Consider the following 17887-nt stretch of genomic DNA (forward strand, 5'->3'; position numbering starts at 1 on the left):
GAATTAATACCATTTTCAAGCAAAATTAAGATTTATTTTTGAAATTTTAATACATTTACTTTCACTGTGTGGGTTTGAATAGAAGATTATTGATTTTTGTTATCACTGTAAAACGTGGAATAACCAATCAAAGATGAAATCCTATCTGTAGATTCTCAATGTATGTCCTAATCTGTATTCATAATCTACAATGATGTGTCAACAAGAAACAACACCTTGCCGGCATGGGACTGTTCTGTTGGGCATTTTCATGTGGCTGTTTATTTGCTTCTAATATGTTTGCAGATTTTTTCTTATGTTATCTTAAGAGTAGAGCTATTTATAATCCACCACTCAAAAGATTTGTAATTCTATATTGTATAGGTTTCACAGTACAATTTAGCAAAGTTTCTCAGTTATGGAAGGTTGAGAACCACTTTGGACACCTCTAAAATCTATCACAAGCAAATGGGCATGGAGTTAGATATGATTATTTGCATATGATGGTTGTAGTTGTTTTAGAAATGATATTGTTAATTACTTTCAAAGAGGCCTTAATGACCCAATTATAAATAAGATTGATTAAAAAATCTTATTTGCAACTAAAGATCGATTTTGAAGGCATCCGAAGCTGATCACTGTTATGAAATTACTTTCGATGTTACCGTTAAGGAGCCGTTTCTTTTCCTTTTGTCATTTTCTATTCTATTTAAAGATTGAACCTGAATTTCATATCATTGTTCTTATGTTGTCTTCTAGGGTCACTTGGGTGACAATGAATTGTGGTTGATCTTTGGTTTGCTTACAAACAATAGATTAAAACTTACCAAAAGACAGTGGGCAAGAAATCTGGGAGCTTAGGAGCTTTCTCTTCTCTTTATTTCTCTTCTTACACCCATCTACAAATCCACTCCAACTTACAATTCAAATTTAGAATTCTTAAATTGATGGTTCGAAAAATTGAACTTGTTCAGTCTGGAATCTAAGGGCATGTTTGGCAACTATGAAAAAGATATTCATGGAATATATGTTTACCAAAGGTGAGAAAAGAGTAGAGATGGCTGGGTGAGAGAGATATTTGAGAGGGGCTGTGAGTGAGGAGAGCATGTGCTGTTGTGGGTTAACAAGCAAAAATAATTATTGCTTAAAGTAGGATTATTATTTTCCCTATCCAATGCTCTCCTCACTCTCATCAGCCCCTCTTATACCTCTTTGCCCCTCTCTTATAGGAGAAATTATCTCTTATAAGAGAAACTATATAGTGTCCGAGCGGACATGCTAATGTTGGTTTACGAAGAAAGTACCACCCTTGATATTTGATCCAATAACAGTCTCTTAAAAACTGAACTGTTCTCCAATACATCGAACATGAGCGTGTCCGCCCATTCACCATATAAAATCTCCTCTTACACTTGATAAACACACATTCCTTGTTACTTTTTGGTTGCAAATTAAGGTGGAATGGGTTACACTATAGAATTTAGAACTCAAAAGGGTATATATATTTGGTTGCAAATCAAAGTAAAATGGAAATATTTTTCTGTTCCTAATCTTGTTTGGTTGTCATCAACTGTTTCCACGAGGACCTCGACAGACTTTAAATTTTCCTAATGCAAGCCCAACTTTTACTGTTTTACTTTCTTTTGAGGAAAAGAAAAGAAAAGAAATGGGAATCTGTTTTCCTTTCTTCTTCCCGTTTGGATAACCCTTGGATTTGGATTTGGAGGTGAATTCGGATTTCCAAAATCCATGGATTTGAAATCCAGAATTTCAAAATTTCAATTTTATAAATATTGTTGTTTGGATGACCATGTATGGATTTGGATTTCAAATCTAAATTAAATTTTTTTTATAGTGGATGCTCTTTGGATTTGAATTTGAAATGTCACAAAACCAAAAAGCCCTAAAATACTTGATATAGGGGCATTTCAGCCATTTTCATGATCCAGGGGTATTTTAGTCATTTTACCCTATATGGGGTATTTTGATCATTTTTTATGTCATAAGGGTGTTTTAGTCATTTTGCACGACTTAGGGGTATTTGGTCATTTTCACCTGGTATACGTGTATTCCGGTCATTTTCACCCGGTATAGGGTATTTCATGTCATAATTGTCATTACACGACTCTTCACAACACATGGCTTGTGGATCAAGGAGCAAAGGAACCAAGAGCTTGCACCTTCAGTGAAGACATCCTCATTTGAAGATTTTCAAATCAAGAAGCTCATCATGAAAATTTCACAAGTTTCTAGCAAGTGTCAAGAAGGAGTTTGGAGTTGAACATGCTATGGTGACACCTCATGTACCTCAACATGTATTGAAGATTGGAGGAGAAGTCACTTGAGCCATATCAAGTTGAAGATGTTCACTCAAGTTGAAGAAGTCTTAGAAAGCGCAAATGAGCCGACACATTCTAAGAAGACTCATGGTATTCTTTTTTAGAATGTATTTAGAGTCCTCTTCATTTTATGTTTAAATGCACTTTCAAAACGTTTTCAAATGATTTTTATACTTAACTTTTTACATCTTTGAAAACCTTATATGAGATTATTTTGATCATTTTATGTCATAAGGGTATTTTAGTCATTTTGCACGACTTTGGGGTATTTTTCATTTTTACCTGGTATAGGGGTATTTCTGTCATTTTGCCTGACCCGGGATTTTCTGGTCATTTTACCTAATACGGTGTATTTTGATCATTTTTTAATGTCATGTGGGTCCTTTAGTCAGTTAACACTTCTTTGATATGTTTTGGTCATTTTAACCCCTTACGTGTCAGATTTATATTTATAAATAACCTCTCGCATTAAGGATTTATAAATCCAAAAAATTACACTAACATGAGGAATTTGTAAATCTTGTGGATTTCACTCAAATCCAAATCCAGATGTCATAAAGGCTTTCCAAATGCCGAATTTGGATTTAAAAATCCAAATCCAAATCCAAGGGGTATCCAAACGGGTTACGCACGTCCAAATGGACACCAAAGGAAAACCATTTAATAGGATATGCAACTTGGGTTGGGTTCAACCGAAACCCGACATGTTCAACCCGAATTTTCCTCGGGTCGGGTTAGGGTTGAGACCTTGGCAACCCGGCCCCACCCGACCCTACCTCTGTCCTCTAATTTATATTGATTTTCTTCGGGTTACGTTTTTTCCTTGTATTTTTCTGTTTGGCCCTGAGTGAACCCGAACCCAACCCAACCCGACCCAGGTTAGAGTAGAGAGATTTACAAGCGGGTTGGGTTAGGGTTGACCTATCTCGGATGGGGCTACCTCAACCCGAGTTGCACCCCTGCATTCAATTCATTTCTAAATTTCATCCCCACTAGGCACTTGCCCCTGACCACTTCACTTGCTAGGAAGCATACATCCATACAAGGCAATTTTAGTCAATTCCAATTTTGGTGGGCTAACGCGGTGAGGCCTAAGGGCAGTCCGTCAAAGCCCTTACGACAAAAATGAAAGGGCGATGATATTTTCACCCCCCCGCAGTACGCATTCGCCCCTGTGATGACGTGAACCGAGGTCAACTTTAACGTTTGTTTGACGTCAAATCACGCTACCTTGGGGGCGAATGCGTACTCCGGGGGGGGGGGGGGGGGCGGGGGTGAAAATATCTTCTCCAAAAAAATCAATTGTAATTACATAAATCTGACCCCAGAGAAGAAAAGTAAAACGTATGATGTCGCATTTTCAAACTCTTTTTGTTTCTATTCCTCTTTGATTCTCATTCCTTTCTTTCTCCCTCGGAATAATCTCATTCATAAAAAAAACCAGGGATAGATAGATAGATAGATAGAGGAGGAGAAGAAGAAGAAGGAGAGATGATAACGCGTTCGAATCTAGCAGAGCAGTTGAGGGAGTATCAGATTCGATCCAAATACGATTGGTCTTATCTCTCATTCTTCTCCTCTACTTCCAATTCCAGGTATTAATTCAACCTAACAAATTAGGGTTTCTTAATTAGACTCATCGTGCTTCTTTTTTTCTTTTTTGTTTCTTGCTCTTCTTTACAATTGAAAATTAGGGTTTTTTTTTTTTTTTAAAAAAACTTTTCTTTCATCGATTACAGAAAAAAAAAATTTAGCTTTTTAGATTTAAGATAATCATGGGGGTTTCCTATGTATTTGTCTGAATGAATATTGATGGTAATTTTGCCTTCATTTATAGGGTTTTAATGAATCTGTATTTAAGAATAATGAAATAGGTATTGAAAAAATAAATAAATCAATTTGATACAGATTCTTGTATTGTTAGACCCGTCTTTAGGGATTTATGTTGTGTTGTATGTGTATTATTTAAAATGGTAATTGTATTAAAGCACATCAAAGTGGAAAAACAAAATAAGGAGGTTAGGGAGTTTCATAACAAAAGAAAGGCACTACAAAAGCTTATAACACAAGTAAAGAACTCTAGATTGAGCCAAAAAAAAATAAAAAATCGTCAAAAGTCGATATCTCTAGAATGAGCAAGTTTGTTTGCTTCGCTATTCGCAAACTGCCACACATGCCAAATTTTAATGTCGGTTTATATAACAGGGTTAGCAAGTCTCGAAACAGGGTTATCAAACCAAATCAACGTGAAAAAATAAATAGCGGGCTATGAATACACAATTACACACACATCCACCTCTACCAAACTATGTCATAGCTTCCATATCCAAATCAAATCATAGGTTCTTTATATCTAAAATTATAAACCATGCCCTTTCCTTGCCTTTAAGCGTATACTGATGATCGAAGTCGTGACCCTTGATCCAATCACGAGTCTTCTCTATCATGTTTGTCAATCTTCACGGGTAACTCGAATCGTCCTTCACCCATATAACAACATCGATGGGATCACCCTCAATAATGAGGTGATCAAGTGAAGACTGATCAACTAGATGGATACTAAAATGGAGGGCTCGAACTTCTGAATTGTTGGAGTCTTTCCCATTGATGGGCCTTGAGAAGGCCCTCCTAATCTCTCTTTCTGAGGTCCTTAAAAGACCCATTATGCCAATTGGACTTGGATTCTCGAGGCTCGAGCTATTGTAGCTCAACTTCAGAAATCTCAGAAGAAGATTCCACCTTGGTCTAGGGCGCTCCTGCCTACATTAGCGCAACAAAATCTCATCCCAAGACTTGTAGAAGTTAGTCGTTGGATAGTCTCTGAACTAAGGAAGGCATGCTGCTCATTGTTTCACCACAGAAAGGGCTTGGCTTTGAATATGTTGCCTACTCCTAGAAACTCCTTTAAAGACTCTTTTGTTCATTTCCTTCCATACGAACCGACTTACAACAAGAGTGAGGTTTCAGAGGATCCTGCCTTTGGTGAATCCCCACACCTGAAATAAATCAGCAATTTGACCCGGATGAATCCACTTAACCCTGAAAAGTTGAAAGACAAAGTTCCAAATATTGCTCGCGAAACTGTACTGAATCAAGAGGTGGTCAATAAACTCAAAATCAACAATGCAAAGAGAATAACAATTGAAAATGACTTTTCTGTCCACGATGGAGATGATCAATGGGTCTAACAAAATGCCTTAAGTATCTGTTGGGCCTTGAAATCCACGCTTTCCTAGAGGGAGACGGGCTATATTTTCTAATCATATAGTTATAGAATGAGAGAACTGAGAATCTTCCAGTTGGATCTCATTTTCATATTCTTCAATCCGAGCCATGTCTCGGATTATAGACCACATTGATTCTAAGGAGAGATGCTACTGAATCCACCTCAGTCTAAAAAATTCCTCTAAAAACTCACGCTCCATTCCACTTTCTCATTAATTCTACCAAACGAGCACACTGACATCCTTAACAAGGGACATCCTTAACAAGGGACATCCTAAAAGGCCTGGGAAATCCACTCTCGGGGGGCTATCACCACACCATTTATCCATCCAAAATCTGATCTTCTCCTCTTTGCTTACTGTAAAATGAATTCCTTCTTAGAATAGGAACCTAACATTTTTGATGTCTTGTCATACTGAAGTTCCTTGCACTCTGAATTCATCCTTCGATTACCATCCCCCGAAACTGAATCCATATTTAGACTCGATAATCGATCTCCAGATGCTTTCCCTCGTCTGTCTGAATTTCCACAACCAGAAGAGTCTTATTCATCAATTTTAATCACTCAAAACTGGTGCAAACCTAGGGTTCGTAAGTTCTTTAGAGAACTTTTAGGGCATAAAGGGTATACATTTTCAATTAAAATCAGCACTACCAATTCAAATCAGGTTAGACATTCAGAAAATTGTTCAAATCTTAGAGCTTCACACATATGTTTACCTTAATGATAATTCACGAACAAGCTTAATTCCTCCCAAGTAAAATATGCAATAATAGCCCACATCAAATGATATCAGATCTATAAAATATGGACATCAAGTCACAAAAGGAAGAATGCCTTTACTTTCTTTTACTGCCTGATGAATGAAAGTCCCAAAACCTTGGTCTTTTCTAGCTAATGGTTTTCACCACGTTCCTTCATTTCCTCAAACTTCTCATGTTCAATCAACCTTTGGATTTGGTCGTTTGGGACTCATGAGATTGAAACTTCAGTTGGATCAACCATTACCAACCCAAGCTTTTCACCTCCCTCTGTGAGATCTTACGAAGCCCCTTCTTAGCTTAAGCCCCCACCAAATCCACAACTCCCACCAACTCTACAGGACTTTTAGACGAAGCAACTACAAATACACTCAGAGGCAATGTGGGAATGCCATTCCCCCCACCGAATGTCAAGGATTCTGGCCTCCCTAACCGTCCCGCTCAACAAAATCTGGAGTTTGTCATTCAAACTCATTGTTCGATGAGTCGAAACTCGAAACTAACTTATCGTCCTGAACTCGTAGACAGAGCATGTGGCTTTCTTCCTATAATTTGCACAACGACCTACTAAGGTTAGGTTCAATGCTTGTAGGCCTCAGGGGACTCTGTTGTCCCACTTGTTGATGGAAATGGGATCTACTGAGAATGAGAACGGGAAAAAAGTCTGATAATAAAGTCGTCCCTTGGACATTACGCACCATAGAATCCAAAGGGATGTCTCTCCATGGTTGCTCTAGGATATCAGGCTGCCGAGACCTTAAGTGCATGTTATTTCTCATAGCTTCTACTGTCCTAGGATCATGGTTTTAAATTTCGACCGAAATCCGAAATTTCGGTAATTTCAGTCCGAAATTTCGATTAAATGTCATTATTTATTTAAAAAAAAATTGTTACAAAATTTTGGCCGAAATTTCGGAATTTCGGTTCGAATTTTCGAAAATTCGGTCTGGAATTTCGAACCAAATTACAAAATTTCGGATTTCGCCAAAATTTCGGTTTTCCGTGGGGTCCGAAACGGTTATCGAAACCGAAATTTTAAACCATGCCTAGGATCACAGGTTGGATCTCCTAAATCAAGCTGATGAGCATGGAATGGGGAACCCTCTCCTCAAGGACACATTTAGTTGGAGCATTTATATCGGTTTCATCAAGAAGTCCGGTTATCAACCCTCTCTCATCGTAAGGAACTAATACTTGAACAATAGGTATTGATGCCGCCTCCTAAAACCCCACTGTCTCGTGGATCTGGACCCTCCGACCCACATCTCGAGGTTCAACAAAAGCACCAAAGTAGCTTCTCGTCCAAGAACTAATGATAGGCCTACTATTTGAGCTGACTTGCATATAACGATTCTAGGGGGTGAGAGACACGGTCTCACCTTGACGTCAGTCATCAAATCAGCCTCCCTCTCTTTTCCCATAAGGGCCGAACCCTGACCATTATAGCTGTATCTTCATCATTTTGCACAACAATAATCTCTTCAAAAACATATTTATATGATGGGATTGGCTAGGGACCATCGCAGAAAGTCATTTCACAGTTGGATGGTGCGAGCAAGGGGTTGTTCACCGGTCATCTATACGAGAAAAAACTCAGAAATAGTATTTTCTAACTTTCATTTGCCTTCAAATATGTGTTAATCATCCTTTTCATTTAAACAAAATTCACCTTCAATTATGCTTTTCTAATTTTCAATCACCCATTATGTAATGTTGTATAAGGGTTATTTTTTTGGTTTCACTTATTGATTAACTTAGTTTGTTTTTGTTGAAGAAAGTAAATATATTAAAAAACTAGGGACAAGTTATCCTAAACAAACAAATTAGATTATTCATTTAATTTTTTCATTAAAATTAGGGAATAGTTCATTAGCCAGGTCCTTTCACCTTCTTCATGAAAATTTTCTAAAGGATTCATTAGCCGAACCCAACTAGTTTTGGACAAAGGCTTAGTTGAGTTGAGTTGAGTTGAGTTGAGTATTAGGGAATAGTTGTTTTTCGCTTTTGACTTTATCTTTTATTTTAGTTTTTGTATATTTAGTTTCCTGACTTAATGGAATTTTGTTATGTTTGGGATTAAGATTTTTTTTTGCCATAGTGTTGTTAAAGCGACTAATAATCACATTGCTAGTCAGCAGTTCTGATGTTCTAACTGGAATTTCCTCATATGGTTGCTCGCTTATGTGTTATTATTCTCTTTCTTGTTTGAGTTTCATCTTTTTTTTTTTCTTTTCTTTATTCTCATAAATTCACTGTAATTCATCTGCTGTGCCGTTTCAATTGATTCATAGCTATTTGATTTTTGTTTGATGATAGTTTTATTACAAAATGATAGACCAAGCTGCTCATTATGCTAAATAGGAGAAACACACACACCAACTAGGCAACTAACCCATCACATCAAAAAGAGGAAAATGATGAGCAACAGCACTTTCCAGGCCCATACCATAGCCAAAGAATCCACCTCTATTGAAATCACTTTCATCATGTAGTATATATGACATAAAGTGATTTGAATAGAGTTGCATAGATCTTGAATCTCTTTAATTGGATCCGCTAATCTCCAAGAAAATCCATTATCCTTGTCAATTACATCATGTTCAGTTAATCTCCTGTAAAGAACAAGCCTTGAAATCGAGACAACAACAATATAACCCCAGCCACCTCTATCATGACATAAAGTGATTTGAATAGAGTTGCATAGATCTTGAATCTCTTTAATTGGATCCGCTAATCTCCAAGAAAATCCATTATCCTTACTTGTCAATTACATCATGTTCAGTTAATCTCCTGTAAAGAACAAGCCTTGAAATTGAGACAACAACAATATAACCCTATACTTTGTCATTTTTCCAATGTCCCACTTATGTGTTTGCCAGACGTTCGCTGCTCCAAAATAAATTTCTATGGAATGTTAAGGTGGGGAGTTGGAGATATCATCTGGGTTGTTGGGAGGCTGTTTGCAGGCCTAAGTCAGGTGGTGGTCTTGGCAACGTAAGCCTTGGAGTGCTGAACGACGCCCTTCTAGGACAATGGCTTTGGTGTCATGGGGAAGAACAAAATGATCTCTGGCAGTTGGTGATCGCTATTATGGCTCTGGTCTCGGAATCAGGGGCCTTAGAGGGGTGAACAATGTCTTTCTAGGCAAATGACTTCGGTGGTTTGGGGAAGAGCACGATTATCTCTAGTGGCCACTGATCACTAGCATGATTTTAAATTTCGGCCGAAATACCGAAATTTCGGATTTCGGTTGTCACCGAAACCGAAATCACCCAAAGCTGAAGTTTTGGCCAGAGGCTGAAATTTTTTAAAAATATGATTTTTAAAGTTTATTTACAGAATTTTGGCCGAAAATTACAATAATGAAATTTGCTTTGATTTTTTACCAAATTTCGGCTGAAAATTTTGTTTCGGATATGTCCGAATCTGAAATTTAAATACATGATCGCTAGTAAGTATGGCTATTTCTCTTAGATAGCCCTCTTTGGATTAGTACAAGTTCCATGCTATCACTGTTTGGGGAGATATTACATAATCTATGGAGAGCTTTCAGTTGCGCACCCATTTTAGAGTGGGCTTTGGACTGCCACTGTCTACGTTGTTTCTAGTTGAAAGTAAAGAAGTAAAGTATCTTTTGCGGTTAGTGATCGCTAATAACTATGGCTCTGGTCTCGGCATTAGGGGCCTTAGAGTGGTGAACAATGCCCTTCTAGGCAAATGACTTTGGTGGTTTGTGGAAGAGCACGATTATTTCTAGTTTTTCCTGATCGCTAGCAAGTATGACTAGTTTTGGTAGATAGCCCGCTTTGGATTAGTACAAGTTCCATGGTATCACTGTTTGGGGAGATGTACAAGATCTATGGAGAGCTTTCTGTTGCACGTCCGTTTTAGAGTGGGCTTTGAACTGCCACTATGCCTACATCGTTTCTAGTGGAAAGTATGTATCTATGCCATAGGAGAACGGCTTCTTCTTTGAACAATAAAGTAGAGAGATCAAAATGTGCGGTGTGGTGAGAGGCCTTTGATATAGGATTGGTCTCTATAGTGTCGCTCTCAACAATGTGGCTGAGTTGTGTGGCCATGAAGAGGGGAATGTGGTCTAGAGGGTTCAGTTTAGGTGGAACTTTTTAGATAGAGAGCTCGGCATTGTGGACGATTTCATGACAAGCTTGGCCTTTAGTCATCATCAGAAGACAGGGTTAGGATAGAGAGCTCCACTCAGATTTCACTAGTCACTATGAGCTTGTTCTTTTGTCAGTTGGCCACACTTCTTCTGCCCCATCCAGGAGAGGGGAAGATTCCTGCACCGCACCGAGTTCGTGCTTTTTGTTGGACCGCTTGTCTAGAAAAAATTCTTATGATTGACCATTTGCATAATCGTAAGCATGGTTTAAAATTTCGGTTTCGGTAACCGTTTCGGACCCCACCAAAAACCAAAATTTTGGTCTGAAATTTGGTAATTTGGTTCCAAATTCCGGACCCAAATTTCGAAATTCCGGACCGAAATTTTGTATCACTTTTTAAAAATAAATAAATAATGTCATTAAACCGAAATTTCGGACCGAAATTTGGTAAAGGGCGAAAAATGGAATTTCGGAAAATTCCGGTTTCGGTCCCCACCGGTATCCAAAATTTCGGATTTTGGTCGAAATTTTAAACCATGATCGTAAGAGGGTCATAAACAGTGGAAGTAGTATGTCTTGTGAGATGGAGAAGATGGTGGACTTTATTTTCATCCCTGTAGTTTTGTCACCATGATCTGGGGCTACATTATTGGTCTGTTTTGACTTTTGAGTAGTTTCGACCATCTCAAATCATATTGTAGATCTTTTCTAGGCCTTGACTTTTGTGCCTTGGCCCACTAGGAGTAGATTGCTCTCTCTCTCTCTCTCTCCGGTTCTATGTTTGGTTTGGAAGGAGGGATAAAAGGATATTCAAGAGGTCTAAAAGAGGAGTTCTTAGTATCCAACAACATGTTCTTTTATGTGTAGTTAGTTCGGCTGACGTTCTTTTGGAGTTCTGAGATTTCTCATTGCCCTCCATCTGCATTTGTTTGGATGTGATCTGCTTGAGTACGGTCTACTTCGATCGTCTAATGCCTAGTTGGTACCCTCCATACCTTGGTTCGTCAAGTTGAACTTTGATGGCTCCAGCTTGGGGAAGTCGATCCCTATTGGTATCAATGGCCTCCACTATAGCTTTGAGTGTTTTTAGCTGGAATTACTCTGGTCCGATTGGTGAGATCAATTCAAATGAGGAGAAAATTCTCACTCTCTTGAGAGGGGATCCGTCTTCTGGACTCCTCCCTCCCCGAGTCTTTGGCGGTAGAAGGGGACTCGCTTAATGTCATTAAATCGGTGAATGATGTAAAAAGGGTTTTCTGAGAGATTTTTCGATGCCTTGGAGAAGATCTTGGATATGATGGAGAGGCACAAGATGTTTTATCATGTCCTTCACTCAGTAACAACAAGGCTAATCTGTTGGCTCGATCTGGGGTGGAAAGGAGATTTTGTGGTTTCGTTCACCTTTCCCCTCAAGTGCTCTTTTGTTTCTTTTGCTTTTGTTTGGGTGTAGCCCTTGACCAACTCAATCAAGGTTCTTTTTCTTTATTAATAAAGCTTCACCATTCAAAGAAAAAAACAATTTCATCATTTGCCTTAATGCTAAAATTGCTGCCTCAGTAGAATCTTTTACTCCCAAAGGACTGGAGAATGTTGACTTTCCCTCCCCATATAGTATTTGAATATGCCTCTGCCATAGTTGGACTTGGGTTTTGAATTGCGAAATTTTGGTGAAGGTGTTTGTAAGGTAGAGGATTCCATCTTTCAAATGCCCTATCCACTGGTTCATGGGCCTTAAATTTTTTTTACCTTCACTTCTATAAATCTTCACCCATTTACACCTTATAAGTTTTTTTTTCTTTTTTTTTTATGAATGATTATGCCTTGATTAGGCGATTAATGGAGAGATTTAGAGAAAATAAAAAGGACCTCCATATGGTTTTCATTGATTTGGAGGAAGCGTATGATTGGGTTCCCAGGAGTGTTATGTGGTGGGTCCTTGCAAGGAAAAAAGTGCCTACTAAATATGTTGATGTGATTAAGGATATGTACGATTGAGCAGTAATGAGTGTTAGAACCACGGATGGCACGTCTAGTGAGTTTCCAATTACAATAGGACTGTACCAAAGGTCAGGTCTTAGCCCTTATCTTTTTACGCTAGTTATGGATGAGCTTACGGAGGGTATCCAGGATGAGGTGCCGTGGTGTATGTTATTTGCAGATGACATAGCATTAATCGACGAAACCAAAGCAGGAGTAAATGCTAAGTTAGAGTTATGCAGAACTACTTTGGAATCCAAAGGTTTTAGACTGAGTAGGACTAAGACAGAGTACATGGAGTGCAACTTGAGTAATGTAAGAAAGCGGGACGAGGATGTAGTAAATATGATTGGGCATGAGGTATTTAAGAGGGATATCTTTCGCTATCTTGGTTCAATTCTACATAGGGAAGGAGAGATTGAAGTGGAAGCTTGACTCAGGAGTTCTGTGTGACCGTAAAATCCCTACCAAGTTGAAGGGAAACTTTTATAAGACAGCTGTGAGGCCAGCCATGCTGTACGGCTCAGAATGTTGGGCCACCAAGAAGTAGCATGTGCATAAGATGAGTGTATCGGAGATGCGAATGCTTAGATGGATGTGCGGCCACACAAGGTTAGATAGAATTAAAAATGAAGACATTCGTAAAAAGGTGGGGGTGGCACCAATTGAGGAGAAGATGAGAGAGCACCGCTTAAGATGGTTTGGACACATCCAACGTAGGCCTTTGGATGCTCCAGTGAGAAGAGACGACTCGTGCCAAATTGATGGAGTAAAAAGAGGTAGGGTGCAGACCGAAAACAACTTGGGTAGAAACAGTGAGGAAAGACTTGATAACTAGAAACATAACAAAGAACATGACCTTGGATAGGATAGAATGGAAGAAAATGATCCACGTAGAAGAACCCAACTAGAGCCAATATTAGATCTGGGTAGATTCCTTTCACCTTCTTCATGAAATTTTTCTAAAGGATTCATTTAGCCGACCCCAACTAGTTTGGGACAAAGGCTTTGTTGAGTTGAGAGTATTATGCCTTGAAGTTCTTTCTGAGTACTAGCTAATTGTATGCTATGCATTTTGATATCAAACTTGGCATCACCTGACGGACCCCAGAGAGTGAAAATGGAGGCCCATACCTTGTAAGCAAACGAGTAGAGGTGAAGGAAGTGATCCACATCTTGTAGTGGTCTGTACATGATGCACTTGTTTGTCTTTGGCAATCAGTGGTGAATCAAGTGATCCCACCTTTAACATGTCATCGAGAGACTTGACAAAAATGTAGTACAACAAAAAGTGTCTGCTCTAAGACAAAATTGGGTACAATTCTCCTGTAGCCACGCATGAATCATTATATCCTGCCAGCAAAATGAGAGACTTGACAAGAAACATCTTCGTTGAATTCCATTTCCAATCATATAATCTGTACTGATCCTATGGACATAACCTCCTGCTAGCAAAAATATTAACCCAGTTAAAAAACTATATTTCTGCATCAAATGTGTTTTATAGGTAGGTTTCAAAACTACCCTATCAATCTTTCTATCATAGCACTCTCACAACCTTGATCATTAAAAGCTTAGTCTACGGCACACTTAAACTTATATGTTTTAACTTTTTAACTGCATGCAACTCTCTCTGGGGTCTGGTATACCATGATCTTGGCTTATTTAGTATTCTCTTCTCTATTTGCCTCTGTGGATGTTCATGGTATATCATGCAGAAGTCCTATGATATGTGTAGACTTCATTTTTCTTCTGCAGTGGGGCACTATTCCAGTGTTTTTTCTTAAATATCGAGCCCTATTCCAGCATGATCCTCATTTTGTTTTTTTTCTGAATGCAGGGTTGATGTTGTGATCTCGGTGATATGGGAACTCATCATTCTTGCTTTCCTCGTTTTTTCAGGAGTTTCTTTATATTTCAGGTACATGCGACTTGCATTTTGCTTTATATGCATCACAATCCTTTTGCTTGTGTGCCTGAAAATTACAAAGCAAGTAAAACTAGACAGGAAAAGGAAGCGGAGAATGCTGCTTCCATTATCAATGTAAAACTGTTGGTAACTTGGGCCTTTCGGAAGTGGTCCATCTCTAATGTGGTGTGAAGACGAAGAATTTTTTTTTTTTTTTTGGTTACTTGAGGCCCAACTTTTGTGGCATATGTATTTACATTAAAGGTGATTAAGGAATTTGATTGATGTTTCATAAAGCAACCTGGGAACAGAATGTTAGGCAGTCACATTACAGAGGCCAATGGTGAGCCCCACCCATTGGAGAGTAAAAGATTACGAGCAATCATGTGTAGGAAAGCTTACTAATTGTTCTGTGAGGCAGTATGGGGCTACATGTTATGGATCTGATACCTTGCTGGCAGCCTTAGATGGCACATTTTTAGTCATGTCCATATCAGGTTGAAATGTGCAGTTTTGCTTTTGAGATATGAGATTAATCACAGTGAATATATGTTGGTCGTCTTGGTGGTATCTGTTTGACATTTGCTTGTTTATTATAGTTTCCTGGAAGAGGATTGTTCTTAAGAGTGACCTCTTAAAGGTTACACCTATATGTATTCCCCAAGTTACTGCAAAGAATATTGTGGTTCTGAGATTGTTTGCAAGTAGATGCTTCTCTGCAAATGCCAACATTTTTCCTTAAATATCACTGAAAGCATGTTTAGATGCACATACATTATTATTTTTTACTGTGATTTGCAAGTATGATACAAGTTTCTCAAGCAAAAAAATTTTCGTGCATCCAATCAGGCCTAGTAAATGGAAAATCAGGAACCTTTTCGGATTGATGACTATTGGGGTTTGTTTCAGTTAACTACATACATAAGTAGGTGATGCAATAATGCCTTCATAAGAATGAGAAGAAACACATTTTCGTGGGAAATGATTTTATTAACACCCCTTGTGGGGAATTTATTTCCAAACTCGTTCTCTTCACTTGAATTGGGGAATTTATTTCCAAACTCGCTCTCTTCACTTAAATTTCCCCTTGTGGTGACATAGTCATTGTTCATGGTCACGTTGTAGAAGAACAAAAAAAAATTCACAGATCCAGTTTGAAATCGTTGCCCAAGACGTTTCCAAACAAAAAAAAAAAACTATAAAAGAAAATTTGCCAAGAAACACTTAACTCAGAAATTCGCAAAGCCAATGAAATCCGAATCCGAGATACTTCAGACCAAGAGGGAAAAAACACAGAGAAACACCGAAAAGAGCCTCAGTGCTCCGGGAAAAAACTGGAAAGTCCAAGAGATTATGAATACACAGAGATGGGATTGCAGATCATGTAATGAGAGTGGATTTGTATCAGGAATGTATTGACAATGAAACACCACAAGAAGCAGTGAGAATAGCTAAAGCACAAATTCCACCACCCATAGCGACTCTGTTCCTGCAAGCAATGCTTTCCTGTGTCTCCAGAGAGATGGATGAAATGCTGCCAATATTTGGCAGAATGTTTGGCAATGGCAAGAAAAAACAAGCGAAGGGTGGGGGTGGGGGAGCAGCAATGAATGTCTTGGCCTATGGTCTCGTTTATATGGTTTCCTTTGGTTGATGAATATTGCTTTATTTGTCCAAATCTTTGCACTGGATGAGTTATGCCTTACATTTTATTGTTTTGGCAATCATCTTGTAATAAGCTACTAGTGGCTAATTGTGGACTAATAAGGAAATAAGATTGGTATGTTCCATATGTATGTATGTATGTATGTATGCTATGTCACAAGGGGTGGATATAATTGCGGGTCTTTAAGAACATATAAGCATCTATTTCATCATTCATATCATTTAAGCATTGTTTCAAGAATATGTACGACATCTAAAAAACACAGAATTCAAAGTGTGCAACATTGTACATACTGCATAAACATTTAAACTCATACAAACTTAGTCCCTATGAATATCTTATTTACACTTGCGCCTATACTTTACAACATAAATATCCCTATGACAACTTCATATCCCTGTGCATACCTTTCCTAGCCATAGGGTAATTTTCCTGGACCTGCTGTCATATCGGTTTGGGGTGCCATACCATACTTGGTCAAAACTGGTACGGGAGATACAAAGTATTTGGAGAACAAAGATATGCTATAATTCCTCTCCCAACAGAGACAGTTAGAAGATAAGATGTGCCCAGGTAATACCCAAACGTGTGCGCTTGAATATATGACTTGACGTAGGTCATGGATTCAGGCTAGTACTAAAGGAAATATTTCGCATTGAAGGTGGAAATAAAAAGGAATACTCGGGATAAAAATTCCAGTTTACACGCTATACTTGGCTAACATGAGCAGGTGAATTCAAACTTTAGTATGTGGGAGATACTTGCCATGCTATACATCCTCTTCCAGCAAAGATTTAGTATAAAGAAAGTTACGCATTGAATCTAGCACCTGAGGGAATAAATGGTCCCGTGCTTGGAGGTGAGAATATTGACCTGACAGATTTTAGTGGTTTCATGTTGATGGCTGTTCAGTTCTTCTCAAGTAATTTGGGCCACTAGGTTTTTTTTTATGCAATGGTGATGAGCCTTATATTGGGCGTGAGGATTGTGGATCAAGGAGGTCGCCTTACTGTTACACATGACAGAATTTCCTTGCTGTTGAATGTTGGCAGCTATCTATGATGAGTTTTTTACCTTGCCATGGTGCATCTTCGCTGGTTTTCTTGTTTGGGGGTCTTGCGTCTTAGTTTTCTTGCATCATCATGCCTTTGGGTTGCTTCTAAAGAAGTCTCTTTACTCTACTCTGATATTTAAGTTGATTATACTTATGAGTTGCAGGCAATCCTTGGTGTACTGAATCCTTGTGTACCTTTAGAGTTAGGGTTTTAAAGGGCATTGCTATTGAATGTTGGCAGCTATCTATGATGAGTTTTTTAGCTTGCCATGGCGTATCTTCGCTGCTTTTCTTGTTTGGGGGTCTTGCTTCTTAGTTTTCTTGTATCATCATGCCTTTGGGTTGCTTCTAAAGAAGTCTATTTACTCTGATATTTAAGTTGATTATACTTATGAGTTGCAGGCAATCCTTGGTGTACTGAATCCTTGTGTACCCTTAGAGTTAGGGTTTTAGAGGGCAAGGCTTTAAATTTCGGATTCGGTTTCGATGGCCATGGATATAGAAACATTTTGGTTTTGGTTGGTAATTTCGGTGGGAATTCTATAAAATCATGGAAACGTATGGAAATATATGCAAATGATAGGATTTTAAGATGAAACTTCAAGAAATGCTAGACTAAGCACAAAATACATACTTTAAAACTACCATATAAGCATGAAAGCCATTCAGTTATAAATATGTGATCGTGCATGTATGAATTATGTGGTTGTGCATGTATGAAAAAACAACATCAAACACCTAGTGACATATGTGGTCGTGCATGAATGAATTATGATAATTCAGTACATATCAAATTTCCCACGTAGTTCATATAAATATTAATACATACAACACATTTCACATGCAATTTAT

At 38.3% G+C, this 17887-nt stretch overlaps 1 protein-coding gene across 1 annotated transcript; it reads left to right on the top strand.

Moving 5' to 3' along the window:
• Window positions 1–3637: 3637 nt before the first annotated feature.
• Window positions 3638–15038, top strand: LOC143886604 (uncharacterized). The gene is made up of 2 exons (XM_077390652.1): window positions 3638–3913; window positions 14247–15038. Exons 1-2 carry the CDS (start codon window positions 3810–3812, stop codon window positions 14452–14454), a joined length of 312 nt encoding a protein of 103 aa, XP_077246767.1. The 5' UTR covers window positions 3638–3809; the 3' UTR covers window positions 14455–15038.
• Window positions 15039–17887: the final 2849 nt, after the last annotated feature.

This window comes from Tasmannia lanceolata, unplaced genomic scaffold, assembly GCF_043159265.1.
Source record: "Tasmannia lanceolata isolate RefF3 unplaced genomic scaffold, GAP_Taslan_0.1 ptg000011l, whole genome shotgun sequence".
NCBI lineage: Eukaryota > Viridiplantae > Streptophyta > Magnoliopsida > Canellales > Winteraceae > Tasmannia > Tasmannia lanceolata.